Source organism: Ornithorhynchus anatinus, chromosome 18, assembly GCF_004115215.2.
Source record: "Ornithorhynchus anatinus isolate Pmale09 chromosome 18, mOrnAna1.pri.v4, whole genome shotgun sequence".
NCBI lineage: Eukaryota > Metazoa > Chordata > Mammalia > Monotremata > Ornithorhynchidae > Ornithorhynchus > Ornithorhynchus anatinus.
The window spans coordinates 14,350,168-14,373,864 of record NC_041745.1 but is presented as its reverse complement, the minus strand read 5'-3'; the positions used below and the strand labels follow the sequence as shown (position 1 = coordinate 14,373,864).

General features: G+C 49.4%; 1 protein-coding gene across 4 annotated transcripts in view; it reads left to right on the top strand.

Annotated features, from left to right (window-relative positions):
• Positions 1-23,697, top strand: part of HERC2 (HECT and RLD domain containing E3 ubiquitin protein ligase 2) — a 217,205-nt gene that overhangs the window by 20,451 nt on the left and 173,057 nt on the right. For 3 of the 4 annotated variants that reach the window (XM_029083305.1, XM_029083302.2, XM_029083304.2), the window contains exons 5-7: positions 15,120-15,339; positions 17,742-17,842; positions 18,240-18,396. In XM_029083305.1, coding sequence (XP_028939138.1) covers positions 15,120-15,339; positions 17,742-17,842; positions 18,240-18,396 — 478 coding nt within the window. The remainder of the gene's footprint in view (positions 1-15,119; positions 15,340-17,741; positions 17,843-18,239; positions 18,397-23,697) is intronic. The other variant, XM_029083306.1, reaches the window with a different exon arrangement.

Genomic DNA, 23,697 nt, shown 5'->3' with positions numbered 1-23,697 from the left:
GGGCTGGGAGAATTGAAGGAGGTCTAGCTATCGGAGGGTTCATTGTGAGGAGAGAAAAGTTTTGCTAGGTGTGGGATGTGTTGGCGAGAGGCAAGACTCACAGAGGGCAAAATGGAATCAGTCCCATTACATCATTAGAGAAGCAGCGTGGTTCAGTGCAAAGAGCCCAGGCTTGGGAGGCAGAGGTCATGGGTTCAGATCCCGGCTCCGCTGCTTGTCAGCTGTGTGACTTGGGGCCAGTCACTTCACTTCTCTGGGCCTCAGTTTACCTCATCTGTAAAATGGGCATTAAGACTGTGAGCCCCACGTGGGACAACCTGATGACCTTGTATCCTCCCCAGCGCTTAGAATAGTGCTCTGCACATAGTAAGCGCTTAACAAATTCCAACATTATTAATAGCAGTGACTCAAGGGGCCAGGTTCCAGGTCTTTCCTTTGTTCACACTTACCCCTTCTCCAAATGGCAGATATTTTGGATAATTGGGGGAGAAAAAAACATGGGAAATAAAGTCGTGATCCTGCCCGTCTGAAAGTACAGTTCAGTTACCTGAATTTTTTCTGTCTTGATGCCAGATGGTTTGGACGGTGGACTTTTAACTGTAAATAATTCAGTCTTCACAGCCAGTTTGCTGCACTGGATTAACTGCTTATGTTATTTAGCCAGATATTGAAATACCGAGGTAATAAACTCGTCTATTAACCAGAACTCTCAAGGACCGGTGCTTCTCACCCAACATCTTGTTTTGGTTTCCCATGTGTTCTGGTGGTGATCTGACTCCTCCCCCGAATGCTGGCAAAGATTCAATGCTCGGAAGGGAAGGTTTTTTTTTTCCCTTTAAATACCATTTAGCTTTTTTTTCCTGTCCTTATAATGGATGCCAGATTTGTACAGTTGAAAATGGAATGTGGGCAATAAAAAGCTGTCCATTTACCTGACCTTCAAGCCCTTTTGTTCACTGACTGAGAGAAAGAAGAACATTTTAAAACAAAAACACCCCGAAACACCTTCTTTGAAGACAGTGTGGTCAGTGCTTTAGTAGCTGAATTTGGCTCTAATGGCTCTTAAAGATTTGATCCATCAATCAGTTGTATCGAGTGCTTACTATGTGTGGAGCGGTGTCCTAAGCGCTTGGGAGAGCCCAGTACTACAGAATTAGCTGGCGTGTTCCCTGCCCACAGCGAGCTTACGGTCGGGAGGGGCTGGCAGACATGAATATGAATAAATAAATAACTTATAATATGTCATTTAAGGATATGTATATAAGTGGTAGAGAGCTGGGATGGGGCGAATATCAAATGTCCAAAGGTCACAGAAGTGCACAGATGCCGACGCAGAAGGGAGAGTGAGCTGGGGAAAAGAGAGCTTAATTGGGGGAGACCCCTTGGAGGAGACGTGTGACCTTAGTGATGCTTTGAGTGTTGGGAGAGTGGTGATCTGGCATATATGGAGGGGGAGGACGTGGGAAAGGGGTCGGCGGTGAGACGTCGTTCTCCTTGCCTCCCCTCCATCATTCAGCTCACGCATTCGATCCGTCACTAAAGTCCCGTTGGTCCCGTCTTCGCGACATTGCTAAAATCCGCCCTTCTACATCCACATCGCTATCACTTTAATACAAATCACTGATCCTGTCCCGCCTGGATTCCTGCTTTTGGCTGACCACTCAGCCTCCTCTCTCTCCCCACTCCAGTCCATACTTCACTCTGCTGCCTGGATCATTTTTCTCCAGAACGGTTCAGGACATGTCACCCCACTCCTCAAAACACTCGAGTGGTCACCCGTCCACCTCCCCACCAAACAGAAGCTCCTCCCCATTGAGAAGAGCTCCTCCCCTTAAGAGAAGCAGCGTGGCTCAGTGGAAAGAGCCCGGGTTTAGGAGTCAGAGGTCATGGGTTCTAATCCCGGCTCCGCCACCTGTCAGCTGGGTGACTTTGGGTGAGTCACTTCACTTCTCGGTGCCCCAGTGACCTCATCTGTCAAATGGGGATGAAGATTGGGAGACCCACGTGGGACAACCTGATCAACTTGTAGACCCCCCAGTGCTTAGAACAGTGCTGTGCACATAGTGAGCACTTAACGAATACCATCATCATCATCATTGGCTTTAAAGCAGTCCATCACCCTGTTGCCTCACCTCACTTCTCTCCTACAACCTACTTCACGACGCAGCACACTTTGCTCTCCTAATGCTGACCTTCTCGTTGTGCCTCTATCTCACCGCCGAATCGTAGCCCACGTCCTGCCTCCGGCCTGGAACGCTCTCCCTCCTCAACTCGACAGACAGTTACTCTCCCTCCTCTTCAGAGCCATATTCAAGGCACACCTCCACCAAGAGGCCTTCCCAGACTAAGCCCCACTTTTCCTCCTCTCTCCGTTCGGCTTCACCCTGACTCGCTCCCTTTGCTCTTCCCCCTCCCCCAGCTCCAAAGCACTTATCTACATATCTGTAATTTTCTTTATCTGTCTCCCTGCCTTTAGACTGTAAAGTCATTATTACAGGCTTTAGTATTCATTCATTCATTCCATAGTATTTGTTGAGCGCTTACTATGTGCAGAGCACTGGACTGAGCGCTTGGAATGGATAGTTCGGCAACAGATAGAGACCATCCCTGCCCATTGACGGGCTCACAGTCTAATCGGGGGAGACAGATGGACAAAAACAATAATAATAAATAGAATGAAGGGGATGTACACCTCATTAACAAAATAAATGAGGTAATAAAAATATATACAAGTGAGCACAGTGCTGAGGGGAGGGGAAGGGAGAGGAGGAGGAGCAGAGGGAAAGGGGGGAAAGGGGGCTTAGCTGAGGGGAAGTGGAAGGGGCAGAGAGGGAGCAGAGGGCAAACGGGAAGCTCAATGTGGGAAGGCCTCCTGGAGGAGGTGAGCTCTCAGTTGGGCTTTGAAGAGGGGAAGAGAGTTTGGCGGGAGGTGAGGAGGGAGGGCATTCCAGGACAGCGGGAGGACGTGGGCCGGGGGTCGACGGCAGGATAGGCGAGAACGGGGGACGGTGAGGGGAGGGCGGTAGAAAGAGAGAAGGGAGGAGAGGTCGGAGGGGGCGAGGTGATGGAAAGCCTTGAAGCCCAGAGTGAGAAGTTTTTGTTTCGTGTTATTATGTGTTTGGGTGTAGCCTGAACCAGTTACAAAAACTGCCAGCCTGCCACAGAAGAGCAAAGGCTGACCCTTCCACGTTCACTGTTTGGTATTTCCGTGGTTATAGGTGTTTTTTTGATTTTGGGCCAGGGGAATGCAAACTTTCCAGAGCTCCATAAGAGTTATCCTCTCCTCGGTTGCCCCAGGCCTGCGCGGTTTTGTCTGCTGCCACTGCCTTCCGGCTGCTCACGGGAGTAGTTAGCGTCACTTGAGGCTCTCCTCCATTCTGCTTTTCAAGTGTTTGGCCTCCCTCTCTTGCCAGTGGGCCATCGCTTTAGCTCAACATGGGATGTTGATCAAGCACAGTGTTCTGCGCAGAAGAAATGCTCAGTAATTATAATAATGTTGGCATTTGATAAGCGCTTACGACGTGCAGAGCACTGTTCTAAGAGCTGGGGAGATAGAGGGTGATCAGGTTGTCCCACGTGCGGCTCACAGTCTTCATCCCCATTTTGCAGACAAGGTAACTGAGGCCCAGAGAAGTGAAGTGACATGCTCACAGTCACACAGCTGACAAGGGGCCGGAGCCAGCATTCGAACCCATGACCTCTGACTCCCCAGCCCCGGCTCTTTCCACTGAGCCACGCTGCTAAAGTCTGTCTCCCCTCCTTCTTGATGAGCATCCCTGAGAGCCGGGCTCACGTCTACCAACTCCCGTCGGCCTAGTGGATAGAGCAGGGGCCTGGGAGACCGAGGGTCATGGGTTCTAATCCTGGATCTGCCGCTTGTCTGCAGGGTGACCTTGGGCAAGTCTCTTCACTGCTCGGGGCCTCAGTTACCTCTTCTGAAAAATGGGGATCGAGCCTGTGTGGGACAGGGACTGGGTCCAACCGGATTTCTTTGCATCTACCCGGCGCTTTGTTCAGGGCCTGGCGCCTAGTAAGTGCTTGACAAATTTCATAATAGTAGTTATGATTTTCCCAAGTGTTTAGAAGCAGCGTGGCTCAGTGGAAGGAGCCCGGGCTGGGGAGGCAGAGGTCATGGGTTCGAATCCAGGCTCCGCCACTTGGCAGTTGGGTGACCTTGGGCAAGTCACTTCACTTCTCGGTGCCTCAGTGACCTCATCTGGAAAATGGGGATGAAGACTGGAAGCCTCACCTGAGACAACCCGATGACCCTGTATCTCCCCCAGTGCTTAGAACAGTGATCTGCACATAGTAAGCGCTCAAACACCAACATTATTATTATTATTATTATTATTATTATTGTTATTATTAAGAAGCACACAGCACTCAATAAATACCGTTGATTGACTGATTGCTTGATCGGTGGGAGGCCCAGAAGGTGTCAGGTTAAGCTGCCACCTGCCTCCCCAAAATGTCAGTTTGTCGGCTGTGGTCGACCGGGCAGTTGGGGCTGGGTCACCGAGAGCTTCGTGCGGAAGAACCCTCTCCTTTTCCCCGTCAGTAGTGGTATTTATTGAGCCCTTACTTCGGATGGAGGACTGTATTAAGCGCTTGGAATGTACAATTAGGCACAGGTAGAGACCACCCTGCCTAACGACGAGCTCACAGTCTAAACGAGGGAGATGGACGGACAAAAACAAGACAACGTATTCATGATAAATAGAATCGAGGAGATGTGCACCTCATTAACAAAATAAATAGGGTAATAAATAATATAGGTTGGGGGGACAGTGACCTTGGGCAAGTCACTAATGTCTCAGTTACCTCATCTCTAAAACGGGGATTCGGTTCCTGTTTTCACTCCTACTTTCTGTGGGACATGTGGGAACAGGGACTCTGTTCAACCTGATTATCTTGTATTTCCCCCCGCCTTTAGTACAGCGCCTCGCTCTTCGAAAGTGTGTAACAAATACAGCAGTGATCGATATTATTATTATTATTTTCGTTAGACCAAATCACCAAGTCTGCCAAGACTTATAGTGGAGAGAGCACAGGGCTTGGGAGTCAGAGGTCATGGGTTCGAATGCCGGCTCCGCCACTCGGCAGCTGGTGACCGTGGGCCGGTCACTTCACTTCTCTGGGCCTCAGTGACCTCATCTGGAAAATGGGGATTAAATGTGAGCCTCACGGGGGACAACCGGATGACCCTGTATCTACCCCGTTGCTTAGGACGGTGCTCTGCACATAGAGAGCGCTTAACAAATCCCAACATTATTATTATTATGATAATTTTGAGTCTGGCGGGTGGACTCCGATCAGTCGAGCATTTGCATAGGTAATACCGTGCAAGGGATTTATAAATGGTGTCCTGCTTTTTGGAAACCTGATACTGTGATTAACTGTGACTATTAGTACGATTAGTGGAGTCAGACCCGAGGGCCACCCGGCCCCTGTATTGTGCCCCTGACCCCGGCAGCAGGACCCCGGGAGGAACCCGGCGACGGCTCTCCTCCTGGCCTGCCGCCCTCTAACTTAGCCCCGCCTGACGTTCCGAAGTAACAGAGAAGCGGCAGAGGGTCCCGTGGGAGCCACGAGATTCGGGTTCAAATCCTGACCCTTCCTCCTTGCCTGCGGGGTGACCTCGGGCAAGTCACTTCCTTTCTCTGAGCCTCAGTTTCCTCTTCTGTCAGTTGGGGACTCAACATCCTACTCTGTGAGCCCCGTCTAGGGCAGGGACCGGGTCAGATCCGTGTCTGCCCTCACTCCCGGTTCAGTGCGTGGCATGTAGGACTTGGGGTTCGATACCCACTCTCCCCCCTCGTTCGCCCCGTGGGGCCTGATCATCCTGTATCTATTCCAGTGTTGAGAAGCAGCGTGGCTCAGTGGAAAGAGCACGGGCTTTGGAGTCAGGGCTCATGAGTTCGAATCCCAGCCCTGCCACTTGTCGGCTGTGTGACTGTGGGCAAGTCACTTAACTTCTCTGTGCCTCAGTTCCCTCATCTGTAAAATGGGGATTAAGACTGTGAGCCCCACGTGGGACAGCCTGATTCCCCTATGTCTACCCCAGCGCTTAGAACAGTGCTCGGCACATAGTAAGCGCTTAACAAATACCAACATTATTATTATTATTATTATTACAGTGCTCGGCACACGGTAAGTGCTTAAATAAATCATTTGTATTTATTGAAGACTTACCGTGTGCAGAACACTGTACTAAGCGCTTAGGAGAGTACACTACAGCCCCTTTCCTCCCTTCCCCTCTGCTCCTCCCTCTCTCCCTTCCCCTCAGCACTGTGCTCATTTGTATATATTATTTATTACCCCATTTATTTTGTTAATGAGGTGTCCATCCCCGTGATTCTCTCTGTCGCGATTAAATTGTCTTGTTTTTGTCCATCTCTGTCCCCCGATGAGTCCGTGAGCGCGATTAAATTGTCTTGTTTTTGTCCGTCTCTGTCCCCCGATGAGTCCGTGAGCCTGTCGATGGGCGGGGACGGTCTCTATCTGTTGCCGAATCGTCCGTTCCAAGCGCTTAGTCCAGTGCTCTGCACATAGTAAGCGCTCGATAAATACTACTGAACAAATGAATGAATGAACAGATTTGGTAGACACATTCTTTGGCCCTGATGACCTCGATTATTTTTATTAATAACACCATATTATTACTATATTAGTTACATTATATTAACTATATAGTATTATAGTATTAATACTATATTAATAGCGATAATTACTGTCTAATAAATGCCATTATTATTATTACTACTATTTTTAGTCCTGGTATATATACTTTCATCCATGAATTTACTCAGGCTTTTCACAGTGATAGAAAAACAACTGTCTTCGTAGGGTCCACATGACTAGCTAATACAGTGAAGGAAGGCAGTAGAATCTTTGTTGATGTGCTCACTGTTTTAGCGTCGCTTGTTTTGTGTCTGTTGAAGTTTTTGATGTGGATTCGGCAACTTCTGTGAATTTCTTATCGGTACTAAGACATGTCAGCTGGCGAATATCAGCCCTCAGAGGGCAAGCGGCGGTCGGCAGATACTGGTTGTTGACGGACGGAAGGGGACTGATAAGTTCCGAGGAAAAATTCATTTTGCTTTTCGTCTGTGCTGCATTAAACGCAAGAGAAGCAGCGGTGCTTGGTGGAAAGAGTACACGCTTGGGAGTCAAAGGGCGTGAGTTTGAATCCTGGCTCTGCCACTCGTCTACTATCTTGCCTTGGGCAGACCATTTGATTTCTCTGTGCCTCAGTTACCTCATCTGTAAAATAGGGATGAGGACTGTGAGCGCCGCATGGGACCACCTAATTACCTTGTAGAACAGTGCTTGGCACAGAGTGAGTGCTTAACAATTACCGAATAATTATTGTTATCATTATTTGCCCTATTCTGCTTTGGGCAAGTTTAGGGCGTTAATACGGGAGAGAAAATTCAATTCAGTTTCCTGGCATATCTAATGTTCTGTTTTTACTCGATGCCTTTCTAAAACTGAAATAGATGCAGCAGGGTGTCCTCTAAAACACTGGCTTTGTCTGCTTTAAATCCTGATCCTCGAGTTTAGATTCTCTCTTTTTGCTCTGCTCCCGTATCCCCTTATTACACTCCAACCTCCTGTAATCCCCTTGAGGTCCTTGGATCAGAGGCCTCGTGAGAAAGAACATTGTCTTAACTTTTCCAGATGCTTAAATTAATCCTTTAGGAGCTTGCTTTGGAGCAGTAGACCGCACAGGGAGATCGAGAGAAAAAATGACTGGAAAGGAGATGGCAGCTAAGGTTGCTATGGAAATGTGCCCGCCCTAAGGATTCTTCCAAAGGTCTATTTCAAGAAAGGAGTAGAAAATAGGCTTTATGCCATCTGATGGATCTAAGTAAGAGAGGCAAAAAATGAGGGGTGGTGTACAGAGTTGGGCCAGCTTTTGAAAACCCGGGGAAAACGGTGAAGCGATAATAATGATTATGGTATTTAACAATGTTGGTATTTATTAAGCGCTTACTATGTGCAGAGCACCATTCTAAGCGCTGGGGGAGATACAGGGTCATCAGGTTGTCCCGCATGAAGCTCCCAGTCTTCATCCCCATTTTCCAGATGAGGTCACTGAGGCACCGAGAAGTGAAGTGACTTGCCCACAGTCACCCAGCTGCCAATAAAAGAGCCCGGGCTCGGAAGTCAGAGGTCATGGGTTCAAGTCCTAGCTCTGCCACTTGTCAGCTGCGTGACTGTGGGCAAGTCACTTCTCGGTGCCTCAGTTCCCTCATCTGCAAAATGGAGATGAAGACTGTGAGCCTCACGTGGGACAACCCGATGACCTTGTATCTACCCCAGCGCTTAGAACGGTGCTCTGCACATAGTAAGCGCTTAACAAATACCAGCATTATTATTATTATCATGATAAATTCGGAAGGAGAGCGGGATTTCCGGCTGCCCGCGGCTCGGACCGGCGGTCGCGGGAATCAGGGCCGCAGCCGTGGTCGGGACCCTGTCGGCGTTCTGAAAGTGGAGAGGGGCTCACGCTGCCGCCCGGGCTGGAGCAGGGACCGGTAGGAGTCTTGATGGGGTAGGGCCGGTCTCTCCCTTGCACAGTTGGGTGTCAGAGGAGCGATGGCGGGTTCACCGTATTTAAGTCCTTCCCGTCCCAGGGGCCGACGGGAGTCTTGGATCCTCACCCTTGCACGTTCCTGGCAGTCGATGTCCATAAACCAGTCTCGTTTCAATTAGAAAAATGAGACAGTGGAATGATTAAAGTACTGCTCTGACCTGTGCATTACCTAGATATTGTAATAATACCTAGATATTGTAACTAAACCCGACTCATCCCATCGCTCGGTTTCCCTAATTGAAACGGTACAAAGCTCTAAATGTTCGGAGAGAGAGAGAGAAACCAGTTAGGCCCCTTGGGTCGCAGAGAATAGTTTCAGACCTTCCCAGCTTGAATACTCTTATCAGCCTCCTCGATAATAATACTAAATAACGGCGGTATTTGTTGAGCGCTTGCCAAGCTCCGCTCTGCGCGCTGGGACTGCCCCGCCTCCTGTCTCTCCCTTTTCTCTGCCGCTCGGATCATTTAGTATCTCCCAACTCCTCAGGAAACTCCCCGTCCGCCTCCACGTCAAACGAAAACTCCTCCCCGTTGGGCTGAAGGCACTCAGTTGGCTCTCCGCCTCCTATCTTACCCGGCCGATGTACCTCAACCCAGTTCACATACTCCACTCTGATGGCAAGGCTGATGGGTGAATCTCGATTTTATCTGTCCCGTACCTTGCCGCCTTCTCCTTCTCCGCCTTCTCCGTCAGACCACCGCTCTCCCTGCCTTTGAAACACTCTTAGAATCACATTTCCAAGAGGCCTTCAGTTGACCGAGCCCTTATTGCCCCCACCCCACCCTCCACTGAGAGCCTCGTGTGGGGCCATATGACCCTCTATCTACCCCAGTGCTTAGAACAGTGCTCTGCACAAAGTAAGCACTTAACAAATACCAACGTTATTATTATTATTGCCTGGGCACTTAGCCATCTGCCTCTTAAAACACTCTGGTAGGTTCTTACCCCAGCCCCAACGCCCTTTGTGCCTCTCCTCATAATCTACTATTTCCCTATCTGTAATTTATTTGATTGACTTTCTCCCTCTATAAAACTGTAGGTGGGCAGGGATGGTGTCTACCAACTCTTTTCTTTTAGGGTATTTATTGAGCACTTAGACGCTATTCTAAGCGCTGGGGTAGATACAAGCTAAACAGGTTGGGCATAGTCCATGTTTTAAGAGACTCAATCCCCATTTTACAGACGAAGGAACTGAGGTACAGGTAAATTAAGTGACCCGCCCATGGTCACCCAGCAGGCAAATGGTGGAGCTGGGATTAGAACCCAGGTTCTTCTGTGCTCTATCTACCTGGCCGCGCCGCTTCTCATTGTACTGTATTTTCCAAAGCGCTTAGAACAGTGCCCTGCACACGGTAAGCGTTAGGTCAATCCATCGATTGATTTATGTACTGGAAAAGCAGGGGAATGGAGGGTGACTGTCTCCACTCGAAGACCTGCTTTCTCTTTCTCCTAAAGGTTCTATGCCGGCGTAACAACTAGTATTTTCCGATGACTCTCTCCGTTGGTCACGTAATGGCCTGCCCGCCCCACTCTCCGAGCCCCCTCCTCTCCTCGTGGCGGTTCTAAACCTCCATCCCAGCAACTTCCCCGTCCCCCACCTTGTGACCCTGACTATTCCCTGCCCTGTGGCCCCCCTAACTCTCCCCGAACATCACCCGGTCTTTCCTTCCCCCTTATCCAGATGGCCCCCTTGAAACTCAACACCCCCGCACCCAGGCAGCTCTTGATTTCTGTTTTCCCCCGTGCCCACCCGAACCCTCCTAAACCGTGGGGAAGAGATGGGAATGCTCAGTAGTAGAGACCTCCCCCCATTCCGCCATGGTCTGGTCCCATCCCCGTTACCCTCCAGCTTTGGAAGCCACAGGGGACCAGGCCCGCCAGAGGTCCCTAAGTGTCGAGGAAGGGGCAGACGCGGCCGGGGCGGGACTTGGTTAAAAGCAGAAGGCTGCGTAGGTCGGGCACAGGCGGGGGACGGAGACACGGGGGAAGCAGGTGGGATGGGGCCAAGGGCCGGGGAGGCAGAAGTCGAATAGGACCATGAGGAGGGCGGGGGTAAGCGGGATCCATTTAGTCATCTGGCAGCGGGGGGCAGGTACAACAGGCTGGGACTCCATGTCAGAGGTCATTCGTTGGGCTCTGTCACGGGGCAAAGAAAGATGCCATACTGTCAGGCATCCCTGCAGGCTCCGTGAACCAAGTGGGTAATCCAGCGGGAGAGAGATTCTGTGTTCTCTGAGGCCACAGCCTTTTGAAAGCCTCACTGAAAGGCATTTGTTTCTTGGGTTAAAGTATCGATCAGGTTGTTCTGGAAATGGCTTGCAATAATCTTCACTCCTCTTGAGAAAGGCTAAAATGTCCCTTTACCTCCTGTATGCATCATTGATATTTTCTACTAGGGGAGCAAAACTGCCAGTAAGCCTCAGGCACTCATTTACCAGATTTTATTTTTAGGGCAGTCCATTCCTGATGGTGCCATTTGGGGTTGGACCGAATCTCACACGACTCCTAGAGGGTCAGAAAGACCGAGGGAGGCCGGGGGTGGAGGAGCATTACGGGGGGGTTTTCTCACGCAGCTGTGCTTATTTTGCACCCGTCTGATGATGCCTTGGAGGCCTGAATCCACACCACCCCCTCCCACCCCCCATCCTAAGCGAACAGGTGACTGAGGACCGGGAGGCTGCCCCACCCATAGCTCAGATCCCTCCTAAAATCCTCTTTGCTCATGCCCCTCCTCTTTCTGGAGCTTCCACACTCTCTAGATCCACCCAGTAGAAACCCTCTAAAAATCCACCTTTCTGAGGCATTCCCTACCTGATTTTCTCCTACTTCTGAGCTATCTGTAGATTCCATTTTGTATTTTGTTTGCTCTAAATGCTTCCAAGCTTGTCTTCCCCCACTGGGGTGTAACCTGCTTAATAATAATAATGTTGGTATTTGGTAAGCACTTACTATGTGCAGAGCACTGTTCTAGGCGCCGAGGGAGATACAGGGTCATCAGGGTGTCCCACGTGAGGCTCACCATCTTCATCGCCATTTTACAGATGAGGCCCAGAGAAGTGAAGTGACTGGCCCACAGTCACCCAGCTGCCAAGGGGTAGAGCCGGGATTCGAACCCATGACCTCTGACTCCCAAGCCCCGGCTCTTGCCACTGAGCGACGCTGCTTCACCTGCTTGTGGGCAGGGAATGTGTCGCTTCCTTATCTTATTCTTATGCTTATGTGTATCTTCATTTCCAATTAGCAATTTGCTAGTCGCATAAATGGTATTACTACCGACTACTTTTGATCTTCCTCCCGACTTATGTACTCACAGCCGCCCGGAGCACCTGCTGTTCCTACCGGTTTATTCAGTAGTATTTATCGAGCGCTTACTATGTGCTGAGCACTGTACTAAGCGCTTGGAATGTACAATTGGGCAACAGATAGAATATGTACTCTGCTACTTAATCACTTATTTGAGTTGCTCATCTTTTCGTTCTCCTCCTCTTCTGTAAATAATTGATGTCTCTCTGTTTTCCCCGTTAGACTGTTAGCTCAGAAACCGTCTGTTTCATTACTCTTATTCTCTACTGGGTATTGGTCCCGCCTCCGGTAGTCACTCGATAAATAGGTGTAATCGATTACTACTGCTCCTAATAGTGGCATTTGTTAAAAATAAATAAATAAGTAGTGGTATTTAAGTGCTTACTATGTGCAAAGCACCGGGGGATACAAGGTGATCAGGTAGTCCCACGCGGGGCTCACGGTTTTAATCCCCATTTTACAGATGAGGTCATTGAGACCCAGAGAAGTGAAGTGACTTGCCCAAAGTCACACAGCTGGCAAGCGGCGGAGCCGGGATTAAAACCCACGACCTCTGGGTCTCCCAAGCCCGGGCTCTTTCCACTGAGCCACGCTGCTTCTCAGCACCGGGGGAGATACAAGGTAATGAGGTTGCCCCACGTGGGGCGCCCAGTCTTGATCCCTGTTTTACTGATGAGGTAACTGAGGCCCAGAGAGGCAAAGTGACCGGCCTGAAGTCACATAGCTGATAAGTGGCGGAGTCGGGATTAGAAGCCACGAGCTCTTACTCCCAAGCCCGGGCTATTTCCATGATCGAGCGTGTCGTGTGTCTCAGGAGTGACCAGTGTTCTCGTGGAAAAAGCACGGGCTTGGGAGTCAGAGGTCACGGGTTCTAATCCCCGCTCCACCGCCAGTCAGCTGTGTGACCTTGGGCAAGTCACCTAAATTCTCTGTGCCTCAGTGACCTCATCTGTCAAATGGGGATTAAAACTGTGAGTCCCACGTGGGACAACCTGATCACCTTGTATCCGCCAGCGCTTAGAACAGTGCTTTGCACATAGTAAGTGTTTAACAAATGCCACAATTTATTTATCTCTGAAATGGGGAGGAGCGTGGCCCAGCTAGACCCGAGGGCTTTTATGTGTCCCTGGGCCGGCCTCCGCATAGGAAGGAGGAGAGTAGTTAAAAACCTGACCGTTACTTGGCCTTCCCCTCTCCCTGGCTCACCGTTCATTCATTCATTCAATAGCATTTATTGAGCGCTTACTGTGTGCAGAGCACTGTACTAAGCGCTTGGAATGGATGATTCGGCAACAGATGGAGACAATCCCCGCCCATCGACGGACTCAAAGTCTAATCGGGGGAGGCAGACGGACCAAAACAAGACAACTTAATAGCGATAAATAGAATCGAGGGGGTGGACACCTCATTACTAACCTGGGGCTTCCCGGGCAGCCGACTCCCAGGCTCATCGGGATGGCGATGGATAAATTGGAAGCCACAGAGTAATCCACTCCCACCCCAGGTAGTTAGGGTCCATAATATAAGTGCTTTCCAAGCGAATCAGATCCGGGCCTCATCTGGCCCCAGTCTGACAATATTGTAGATAGACTAAGGATTGACCGTCTCTGGGAAGGGGCTTGATTTAGGCCATCGATTTTTATTTTTGTTTGATTTTGCAATGGACTCACTCTGGGGATAAGTTAAACCTTTCACTGGAGATCCCTTCGGCCGACTCATTCATTCATTCATTCAGTAGTATTTATTGAGCTCTTACTATGTGCAGAGCACTGTACTAAGCGCTTGGAATGTACAAATCGGCAACAGATAGAGACAGTCTCTGCCCTTTGACGGGTTTACAGTCTAATCGGGGGAGACAGGCAGACAAGAACAATGGCAATAAATAGAGTCAAGGGGAAGAACATCTCATGAAAACAATGGCAAATAAATAGAACCAGGGTGATGTACATCTCATTCTTAAACAACTCCAGTGGTTGCCTATCAACCTCCGCTCCAAACAGAAACTCCTCACTCTAGGCTTCAAGGCTCTACATCACCTTGCCCCTTCCTACCTCTCCTCCCTTCTCTCTTTCTACCGCCCACCCCGCACGCTCCGCTCCTCCGCCGCCCACCTCCTCACCGTCCCTCGGTCTCGCCTATCCCGTCGACCCCCGGGCCACGTCCTCCCGCGGTCCTGGAATGCCCTCCCTCCTCACCTCCGCCAAACTGATTCTCTTCCCCTCTTCAAAACCCTACTTAAAACTCACCTCCTCCAAGAGGCCTTCCCAGACTGAGCTCCTCTTCTCCCTCTACTCCCTCTACCACCCCCCCTTCACCTCTCCGCAGCTTAACCCTCTTTTCCCCCCATTTCCCTCTGCTCCTCCTCCTCTCCCTTCCCATCCCCTCAGCACTGTACTCGTCTGCTCAACTGTATATATTTATTACCCTATTTATTTTGTTAATGAAAAGTACATCGCCTCGGTTCTATTTAGTTGCCATTGTTTTTACGAGACGTTCTTCCCCTCGACTCTATTTATTGCCATTGTTCTTGTCTGTCCGTCTCCCCCGATTTGACTGTAAGCCCGTCAAACGGCAGGGACTGTATCTGTTGCCGACTTGTTCATTCCAAGTGCTTAGTACAGTGCTCTGCACATAGTAAGCGCTCAATAAATACTATTGAATGAATGAATGAATCTCATTAAACAAAATAAATAGGATGATGAAGATATATACAGTTGAGCGGATGAGTACAGTGCTGAGGGGGTGGGACGGGAGAGGGGAAGGAGGAGAGGGAAAGCGGGGAGAAGACGGTTTAGCTGCAGAGAGGTGAAGGGGGGGTAGAGGGAGCAGAGGGAAAAAGGGGGGAGCTCAGTGTGGGAAGGCCTCTTGGAGGAGGTGAGCTTTAAGTAGGGATTTGAAGAGGGGAAGAGAATTAGATTGTCGGAGGTGAGGAGGGAGGGCATTCCAGGACTGCGGGAACACGTGGCCCGGGGGTCGACGGCGGGATAGGCGAGACCGAGGGACGGTGAGGAGGTGGGCGGCAGAGGAGCGGAGCGTGTGGGGTGGGCAGTAGAAAGAAGGGAGGAGAGGTAGGAAGGGGCAAGATGATGGAGAGCCTTGAAGCCTAGAGTGACTCGCCGCCGCCTTTTCTCCGTTTGGTGCCGTTTCACATGTAGCGTTGCCTAACCTGCCTGAGATACTGAGTGGGGTGATCCTTTCCCCGTCTTTTTCTTTCAGATGTGAACGAGTTGAAAGAGTGCCTCTCCGTACTGGTGAAAGAGCAGCAGACGTTAGCCGCCCAGACGGCCACGACGACTCTTTCGGCTCAGCGGCTGAAGCAGAGGCTGGTCATCTTGGAACGTTACTTTATTGCACTCAATAGAACCGTCCTTCACGAGAACGTCAAGGTCAAGTGGAAAAGCAGTAACATTTCTTTGCCTGCTGTCGACAAAAAAAGGTAACAGGTGCAGAGGAGATATTCATTCCTTTGCTGCCTAACTGTGAAACGACAGAGCTGGGGTATTTGGAAAATTTTGTTCATCTAGGCTTATATTAGGTAGCACTGCGTACTTATTAATGCCAATAAGAAAGGGAACTCGTACAACTTTTTTTAAAGCTCCGTGACCACTAAGGCTGTTGTTTCGGGGCTTGATTGTGCGCGCTTTCTCTTCCTTAAGAAACATATTCTTCCCCGTGACTTGTTATTCTTCCCAACTTCTCCTCCTGTCTTCCTGGGACCGACTAAGCCAGTGGGCCCGGGTCAAGGAAATTCTCACTCATCAGGGCACTGCCAAATATCTTTTACTATCCCAAGTTCTAGCAGAAGGACCTGTTCTTTGCCTGGGTTACCTTTTGGCCGTGAACGTCTCCTTTTCCCCTTTCTCTTTCCCCTTCTTTCTGTGGGTATTTTTTTCTCTCTGCCCCACCAACCTTCTCAATCGATCGTTGTCCTGTCACCCTTTTTGGTTTATCTGCTTTCTTGGTGAGTGCTTACATTTGTGTCTGCATCGTTGTGCTGTGGTCCATGAATTTTGTTGTGTGTGTGTGGATAAGTCCTTTATGTCCCAGCCAGAGCTCCTTAGTAGCTCTGTGTAAGCATGTTGTGAGAGGTCACATGAACCTGTAAGACCTTTATATATATTTGTTCCTTACACGTCTCTTACTCTTCTTTCTTTAATTCTTATATGAGACGATTCTGTCTTCTTGTTCTTAAGGAGATCTAGCGTGGCATTATTTCTGTGTCCTGGAAAACTGTTCCCTTAGTTTGTAATAAACAAGGCAAAACAAAATGCCTCGCTAAATAAATGTTACTGCTGGGCAGGCTTCTCCATGTGCAAGGGCTTTGCTGAAGTCCTCTCCTTGGAGTTCAGCCTGTAGTTTGGGCTTTAATTGTCCTCTGAAGGCGTTGGATCTGCAGTTTCCTCTGTCTTATCCCTATTGTCCAATACAAATAAGTACCGGATTGAAGTGGCCCTGAGATCCCGGGAGATTTAAGTGGAAGAGCCCAGATCCGACACCTTCACATTTCTTCCCTTCGCCTGCAAGGCTGACTGTGTCACTTAAATTGAAATGCACATTTTCTGAGAAGTAAAAAAAAACAAAAGTACCAGACTGGGGAATGGTCCCTTTTTTATTTCCTATTCCTTCTGCCACATTTCCAGGGGGATTATTCAAACGCCCGAATGATTAGAACACGAGCCGACTGACAGAGCTGGATTTGAGTGTTGTCTTTTGAAAATTTAAAAATAGAGGGGTAACCGTATAATTTCATCATTACACCAAGGCCCGCTGCCTCTGGCTGTTCTGACAGGGCCGTACGCGGAACTCGTGTTCAAAAACGATGGACCGGAAAGTTATTGGCTTGGCAACGCGGTCCTCTGCAGCATGGGCGTTGTATGTTTATGATATCTAAGAGAGTTCCTTAGGAGGAGGATTTGCTCATCCTTCCCCCACTAAACTTCTGAGGTTTGAGGGAAGCCGTAGCTTGGCCAGATCGGTATGCCTGCATTTTGAAGGGAAGACAGGCAACTGACTTGATCTGGGCGAGAGACTCTTTTTTTTTTGTCTTTTCATATTCATTCATTCAGTAGTATTTATTGAGTGCTTACTATGTGCAGAGCACTGTGCTAAGCGCTTGGAATGTCCAATTTGGCAACAGATAGAGACAATCCCTGCCCACTCATGGGCTTACAGTCTAATCGGGGGAGACAGAGAAAAACAATAGCAATAAACAGAATCAAGGGGATGTACATCTCATTAACAAAATAAATAGGGTAATTAAAAAAATATACAAATATATAGTTTACATTATACTATATATTTTAGTATTCGTTGAGCACCTCCACTATGTCAAACACTGTTCTGAGTGCCGGGGTTAGGTTGGACAAGGCCGCACGGGGCTCCCAGTCGTGTTGAGCCGAGGGATCTCTTCAGGGTGCCCAAGGATCCTCCAGAGTCACTGGGTCTTTCCAGGAGGTGATCCCCTCAGTCCGCAGAGACTCATCTCGTCTGCGATGCAGTCCTCTCTATTTTTAATCCCAGAGTGGCCCTTCCTAAGAGACAGCTCCCAACCATCCCCATTTCAAAGCTGGAGAGTGCCTACGCTCCCTTGCAGGACACAAGGGATAGCTTCTCTGTGCTAAGGTGAGTGGTGGGAGCCGAGAGGGGGAGTGAAAGGGGTTCAGTACTCCCAGGCAACGTAGAGCTCTCCCTTCGGCCCTTCCCTCTGTCCCTGTCAGTTACTGGGAGTCAGGGATCCAGGGTTAGGATTTTATGCCTTTAAAATATTGTGATACACATCTGTGCCTTGGTGTTTTTCCCGTGTGCTTGTGTGGGCACGTACGTGTGTGTTCGATGTAGCTCACGACCTACAGGCAAAGGCGTGGAAGGACTCGCCAGAGTGGGATCCCGCGCAGCCCTTTCTTTCGCGTTTGCATTTCTACGGAGAGCCTGGCGGTCAGGTAAACTAAGTCCTCTTGGTAGTTAGACTTCCAAATGCTTGTCTGCTATGTCCGTGAAAAAAATACGTCCATGGAAATAACAATAAAAGGCAGATTTGCCTGCTCCTCCTGATTGGGACTTATGGAGGCCGCCGTGTACTTTTTGCTCCTGAAAAGTGTTCAGCTTCTCCAGTGAACTGTTAGAGGGTTTTGGGGGTGGTAAGCGGGTGTCCCTCTCCCCTACGGGCCCTGATGGCTAAAACGTGGGTGGAAGTAAAGGATTTAGGAGCCGGGGTTTGAATGAAACGTAACCTTTGGGCTGAGTTCGGGTCAAGGTAGGTAAAACATTTCCGATTCTAAGGCTTTCTTGTCCCCAATTTTTGCATCTTTAAGTAGGAATGATTCTTGTTGCCACCAGGTGAGGATGCAGACCTCTGCAGTGAACTGTTACAGGAATCCCTCGACGCGTTGCGAGCCCTGCCGGAAGCTTCTCTCTTTGATGAGAGCACAGTTTCTTCAGTTTGGTTGGAAGTGGTGGAGAGAGCGACTAAATTTCTAAGGTCTGTTGTGACCGGGTAAGTTGTCTCCTTTCGTATGGCTAGAAATACCGTTCCCGGTGGCTTTCGGGATTTGCTAGGCATGTAATTTCCAACTGTTGTGAGCCTCTGTTGACTTCTTAAGGTCAGAGGCCCAGCGGGATGGTGATGAGCTTAAGTAAAGGCAGGGACCCCATGGATCTGGCAGACAGCTGTCAATCCCTTGTACGTTCAGAATGCTTCATTTTGACGACTCCATCGTGAGAGAGAGATGGTGGGTGGGAGGGAGAGGACGATCTAATACCTGCTCACGATGAATTTCTTCATTTCTATATCCTGTGGGGTCATTGGCACCACCGGTCCTTCTAGAATGAGTGTTCAAATATGCATGTAGACGTATATTTGGATATGTGTATTATATGTGTTCGAGCTACGTGAGCCTGACAGCCGAAGGGATGGCTGGGTGTCTCCCCGGAGAAACACTCGAATTTAGGGCAGACACAGGCGGACTTCTGTAGAACGGTCTGATGTCGTCACTTCATTTGCGCTGCGGGCCCGGTGTCCCCCTCGAATCGTGGCACGGGCCGTCGCTGGCTACTCTGGTGTGTTTTCGAGAGGGAATCGGTATGTGGAGGTGCACTTCAGGGGCAGCACCCCAGGGCATTTTGGGATGCGGAAGCGGACACCAGAGCGTACGTGAGAAACACCCTTGTTGAGAATTTTATGAATTCTCTATCGAGGCTTCGCAAGATAATGGTGGTATTTGTTATTTATCACGTCTACCGAGCGTTGGGGTAGGTACAGGATAATCAGGTCGGGCACAGTCCCTGACCCTCAAAGGCTTTCATTCCAAGCAGGTATTGGTATTGAAACCAAGCAGAACTGGTATTGAATCCCCATTATTCGCATAAAAAAACTGAGGCACAGAGCATTTAGGCGACTCGCCGAAGATTGCGTAGCAGGCAAGTGATGGAGCTTGGATTGGAATTACGTCCTCTGATCCCAGGCCAGTGCTCTTTCCACTAGTCCACGCGGCTTAAACTCCGCTAGCGTATTCCTCTAGAGGTAGAGGAACACGCTGGCTGTTAAAATAGGATTCTGGAAAAAGCTTTTCCATTTGCCCTCATGTTTTCTTAGTGTCGGTGAAGTCAGCCCCGCTGTCCTTACGCCCTTTTTTGCTAGGAAAGGTCCTTAAACTGTTGACTTTGGAGAAGCAGCGTGGCTCAGTGGAAAGAGCACGGGCTTTGGAGTCAGGAGTCATGAGTTCGAATCCCAGCTCTGCCACTTGTCAGCTGTGTGACTGTGGGCAAGTCACTTAACTTCTCTGTGCCTCAGTTCCCTCATCTGGAAAATGGGGATTAAGACTGTGAGCCCCGGGTGGGACAACCTGCTTCCCCTGTGTCTACCCCAGTGCCTAGAACAGTGCTCTGCACATAGTAAGCGCTTAACAAATACCAACATTATTATTATTATTATTGTTACAGTGGAGAAGATGTGTTCTTGAAAAACCTTCTATTATGGGAAGATCCTGTTATAGTAATTACTAGCTCAACGGGAATGAATTGGGTGAAGAGGTAGATGGTTTGACTCACATTTTCCAACGCCAATTCTCACACTCCTCTATGCCCCACTGGCAGAATGATTTACAGCCTCACCACTTAGCCTTTATTTAATTGTGTTAAAAGTACTGTACTGTAAAAGTACTGAAAGTACAGTAAAAGTAAAGTACTAAAAGTACAGTACAGAATATGTGAATTGAATGAGAGAAGTGAGTTGAGAATGCCGAGGTTATGGGCTTGCGAGATGAGAGGGGGGAGGTGGGGGATGATGGTGCTGGCTAAAGTGATGGGAAAATCAAGGGGAGGATGGTTCGGGTGGGATTACGAGTTCTCTTTCTGACAGTTGGGACGTTCAGGGGGAGATGTCCCGAAAACAAGAAGATATAGAAGAATGCAGGGAAGGAGAGCGATCTGTCTTGGACAGTTTGAAGTGACGGCCGGATATCCGAGGAGAGATGTCTTGAAGGCGGGAGCAAATAGGAGATTGCAGAGCAGGGACATCAGAGCTGGAGATCCAGATTTGGGAATCATCTGTGTAGAGATGGTAGCTGAAGCCATGGGAGGGAACGAGTTCTCCAAGGGAGTGGTATAGATGGAGACTAGAAGGGGACCCAGAACTGAGCCCTGAGGGACGCCACAGTTAGGAGACGGAGGAAGAACCTGTGAAAAGAGACTGAGGATGAGCGGCCGGAGAGGTGAGGAGAACCAGGAGAAGACCGTGCCAGTGAAATGGAGGTTGGATAATGTTTCCAGGAGAAGGGGATGGTCGACAGTTTAGAAAGGATCTGAGGGGTAGAGGAAGATTCAGATGGAGTAGAGGCTATTGGATTTAGCAAGAAGGAGGTCATTGGTTGACCTTGGAGAGAGTAATTTCTGTTGCCGAATTGTACATTCCAAGCACTCAGTACGGTGCTCTGCACATAGTAAGCGCTCAATAAATAAGTGCTCCATCACCTTGCCCCCTCTTACCTCTCCTCCCTTCTCTCTTTCTACTGCCCATCCCGCACGCTCTGCTCCTCTGCCGCCCACCTCCTCACCGGCCCCCGTTCTCGCCTATCCCGCCGTCGACCCCTGGGCCACGTCCTCCCGCGGTCCCGGAACACCCTCCCTCCTCTCCTCCGCCAAACTGATTCTCTTCCCCTCTTCAAAACCCTACTTAAAGCTCACCTCCTCCAAGAGGCCTTCCCACACTGAGCTCCCCTTTTCCCTTAGCTCCTTCTCCCCCCCCCTTCACCTCTCCTCAGCTAAACCCTCTTTCCCCCCTTTCCCTCTGCTCCTCCCCCTCCCCCTCCCCTCAGCACTGTACTCGTCTGCTCAACTGTATATATTTTCATTACCCTATTTTGCTAATGAGATGTACATCACCTTGATTCTATTTATTTGCTATTGTTTTAATGAGATGTTCATCCCCTTGATTCTATTTATTGCTATTGTTTTTGTCTGTCTCCCCCGATTAGACTGTAAGTCCGTCGAAGGCCAGGGACTGTCTCTATCTGTTACCGATTTGCACATTCCAAGCGCTTAGTGCAGTGCTCTGCACATAGTAAGCGCTCAATAAATACTATTGAATGAATGAATGAATAAATGCTATTGAATGAATGAATAATTTCAGTGGAGTGAAGGGGGCCAGGTTGGATGGAGATCAAGGATAATAAATACTCTTGGGTGAATGATCTCCTTGATGCATCAGTTGGCACGCAGACCCTATCTACTTGCGTACTTTAATCCGCTGCAGAATTTCACCACCCTGATTTTTGAGGAGGAACTCAAAGATTAATTTTTGCCCTCCGGAAGTGTAAGGGTGGTGCGGGGTCGGGGAGAGGTTCACCTCCCCTCAGCTAAGCCCCCCTTTCCCCCCCTTTCCCTCTGCTCCTCCCCCTCTCCCTTTCCCTCCCCTCAGCACTGTGCTCATTTGCTTATTTGTATATATTTTTATTACCCTATTTATTTTGTTAATGAGGTGTACATCACCTTGATTCTATTTATTGCTATTATTTTTGTCTGTCTCCCCTGACAGTAAGTCCGTCAGTGGGCAGGGATTGTCTCCATCTGTTGCCGAATTGTACATTCCAAGCACTTAGTACAGTGCTCTGCACATAGTAAGTGGTCAATAAATGCTATTGAATGAATGAATGATAAGAACAAGGGCAGTACAGCAGGGATAGACAGAGTTAATTCAGTAAAAACCTGTTATTTGCAGCACTTAGGAGAACACAGTAGAAATTAAATCTGAAGTGCTCTAATACCTTCCTCTTCCTTTTCCTCCTTTTTCCCTTCTTTTTTTCCTCCCCATCCTCTCATTGCAAGACTTAGTTCTTTTATGTCCCATGTGATTACCCCCCGATCTCTCTCCCTTACTGCATTTCCTCCCGCCTTAAAGACATCTTTACTTGGCTGTCCTCCTCAAGCTTAATGTCCAAAGCAAAGCTCCTTGTCTTCCCACCCAAACCCTGTCCTCCCCTTGACTTTCCCATCGCTTTAGATGACACCGTCGTCCTTCCTGTCCGTCTGTCTCCCCCGATGAGATTGTGAGCCCGTCGTTGGGCAGGGATCGTTTCTATCTATTGCCCAATTGTCCATTCCAAGCGCTTAGTACAGTGCTGTGCACATAGTAAGTGCTCGATAATTACGATTGAATGAACAAGCCCGTAACCTTGGCTTTTTCCTTGACTCCTCTCTCTCCTTCAACCCGCGTATTCAGTCCGTCACTAAGTCCTATAGGTCCCACTTTCACAACATTGCTCAAATCCGCCCTCTCCTGTCCTCTCCATCCAAACTCGCCGTCGTCAGATGCCGTCGAGTAGTTTCCAGTGTTCTATTAATAATAATAATTGTGCCAAGCACTTTACTGAGCACCGGGATAGCTACAATAAAAGCAGATTGGAAAGAGTCCCTGACCCATACGGGGCTCCCGGGCTGAGCGGGAGGGAGAACAGGTGTCGGATCTCCATTTTCCAGGTGAGGAAGCTGAGGCGCATCACTTAAGAGATTTGCCCAAACTCACGGAGAAGGTAAGTGACCTGCCCCAGGTCACACAGCAGGCGATTGGCAGAGCAGGGATCAAAACTAATAATAATGTTGGTATTTTTTAAGCGCTTCCTGTGTGCCGAGTACCATTAATAATGTTGGTATTTGTTAAGCGCTTACTATGTGCAGAGCACTGTTCTAAGCGCTGGGGTAAACACAGGGGAATCAGGTTGTCTGTCCCACGTGGGGCTCACAGTCTTATTCCTCATTTTACAGATGAGGGAACTGAGGCACAGAGAAGTTAAGTGACTTGCCCACAGTCACACAGCTGACAAGTGGCAGACCTGGGATTCGAACTCATGAGCCCTGACTCCAAAGCCCGTGCTCTTTCCACTGCGCCACGCTGCTTACCATTCTAAGCGCTGGGGAGATAGAGGGTCATCAGGGGGTCCCATGGGAGGCTCACAGTCATCATCCCCATTTTACAGCTGAGGGAACTGAGTTACCAAGTAGTGAAGCGACCTGCCCAAAGTCACACAGCTGACGGGTGGCGGAGCTGGGATTCGAACCCGTGACTCCCAGCTTCTAAGCCCGGGCTCTTCCCACTGAGCCACGCTGCTTCTCGTCTCCAGACTTCCCGGCCTGTGCTTCTTCCACTCTTTCTCGAGAGCGGGTGGAGCCCAGGCTGGACCGGGTCGCCTTCCCGACTCTGCGTCCTGCCGGCCGGGTGACCTAGGGCGAGTCACTTCCCTGCTCTGTGCCTCAGTTTCCTCATCCGTAAAATGGGGTGTCAGCCCCTATACTCCCTTCCCTG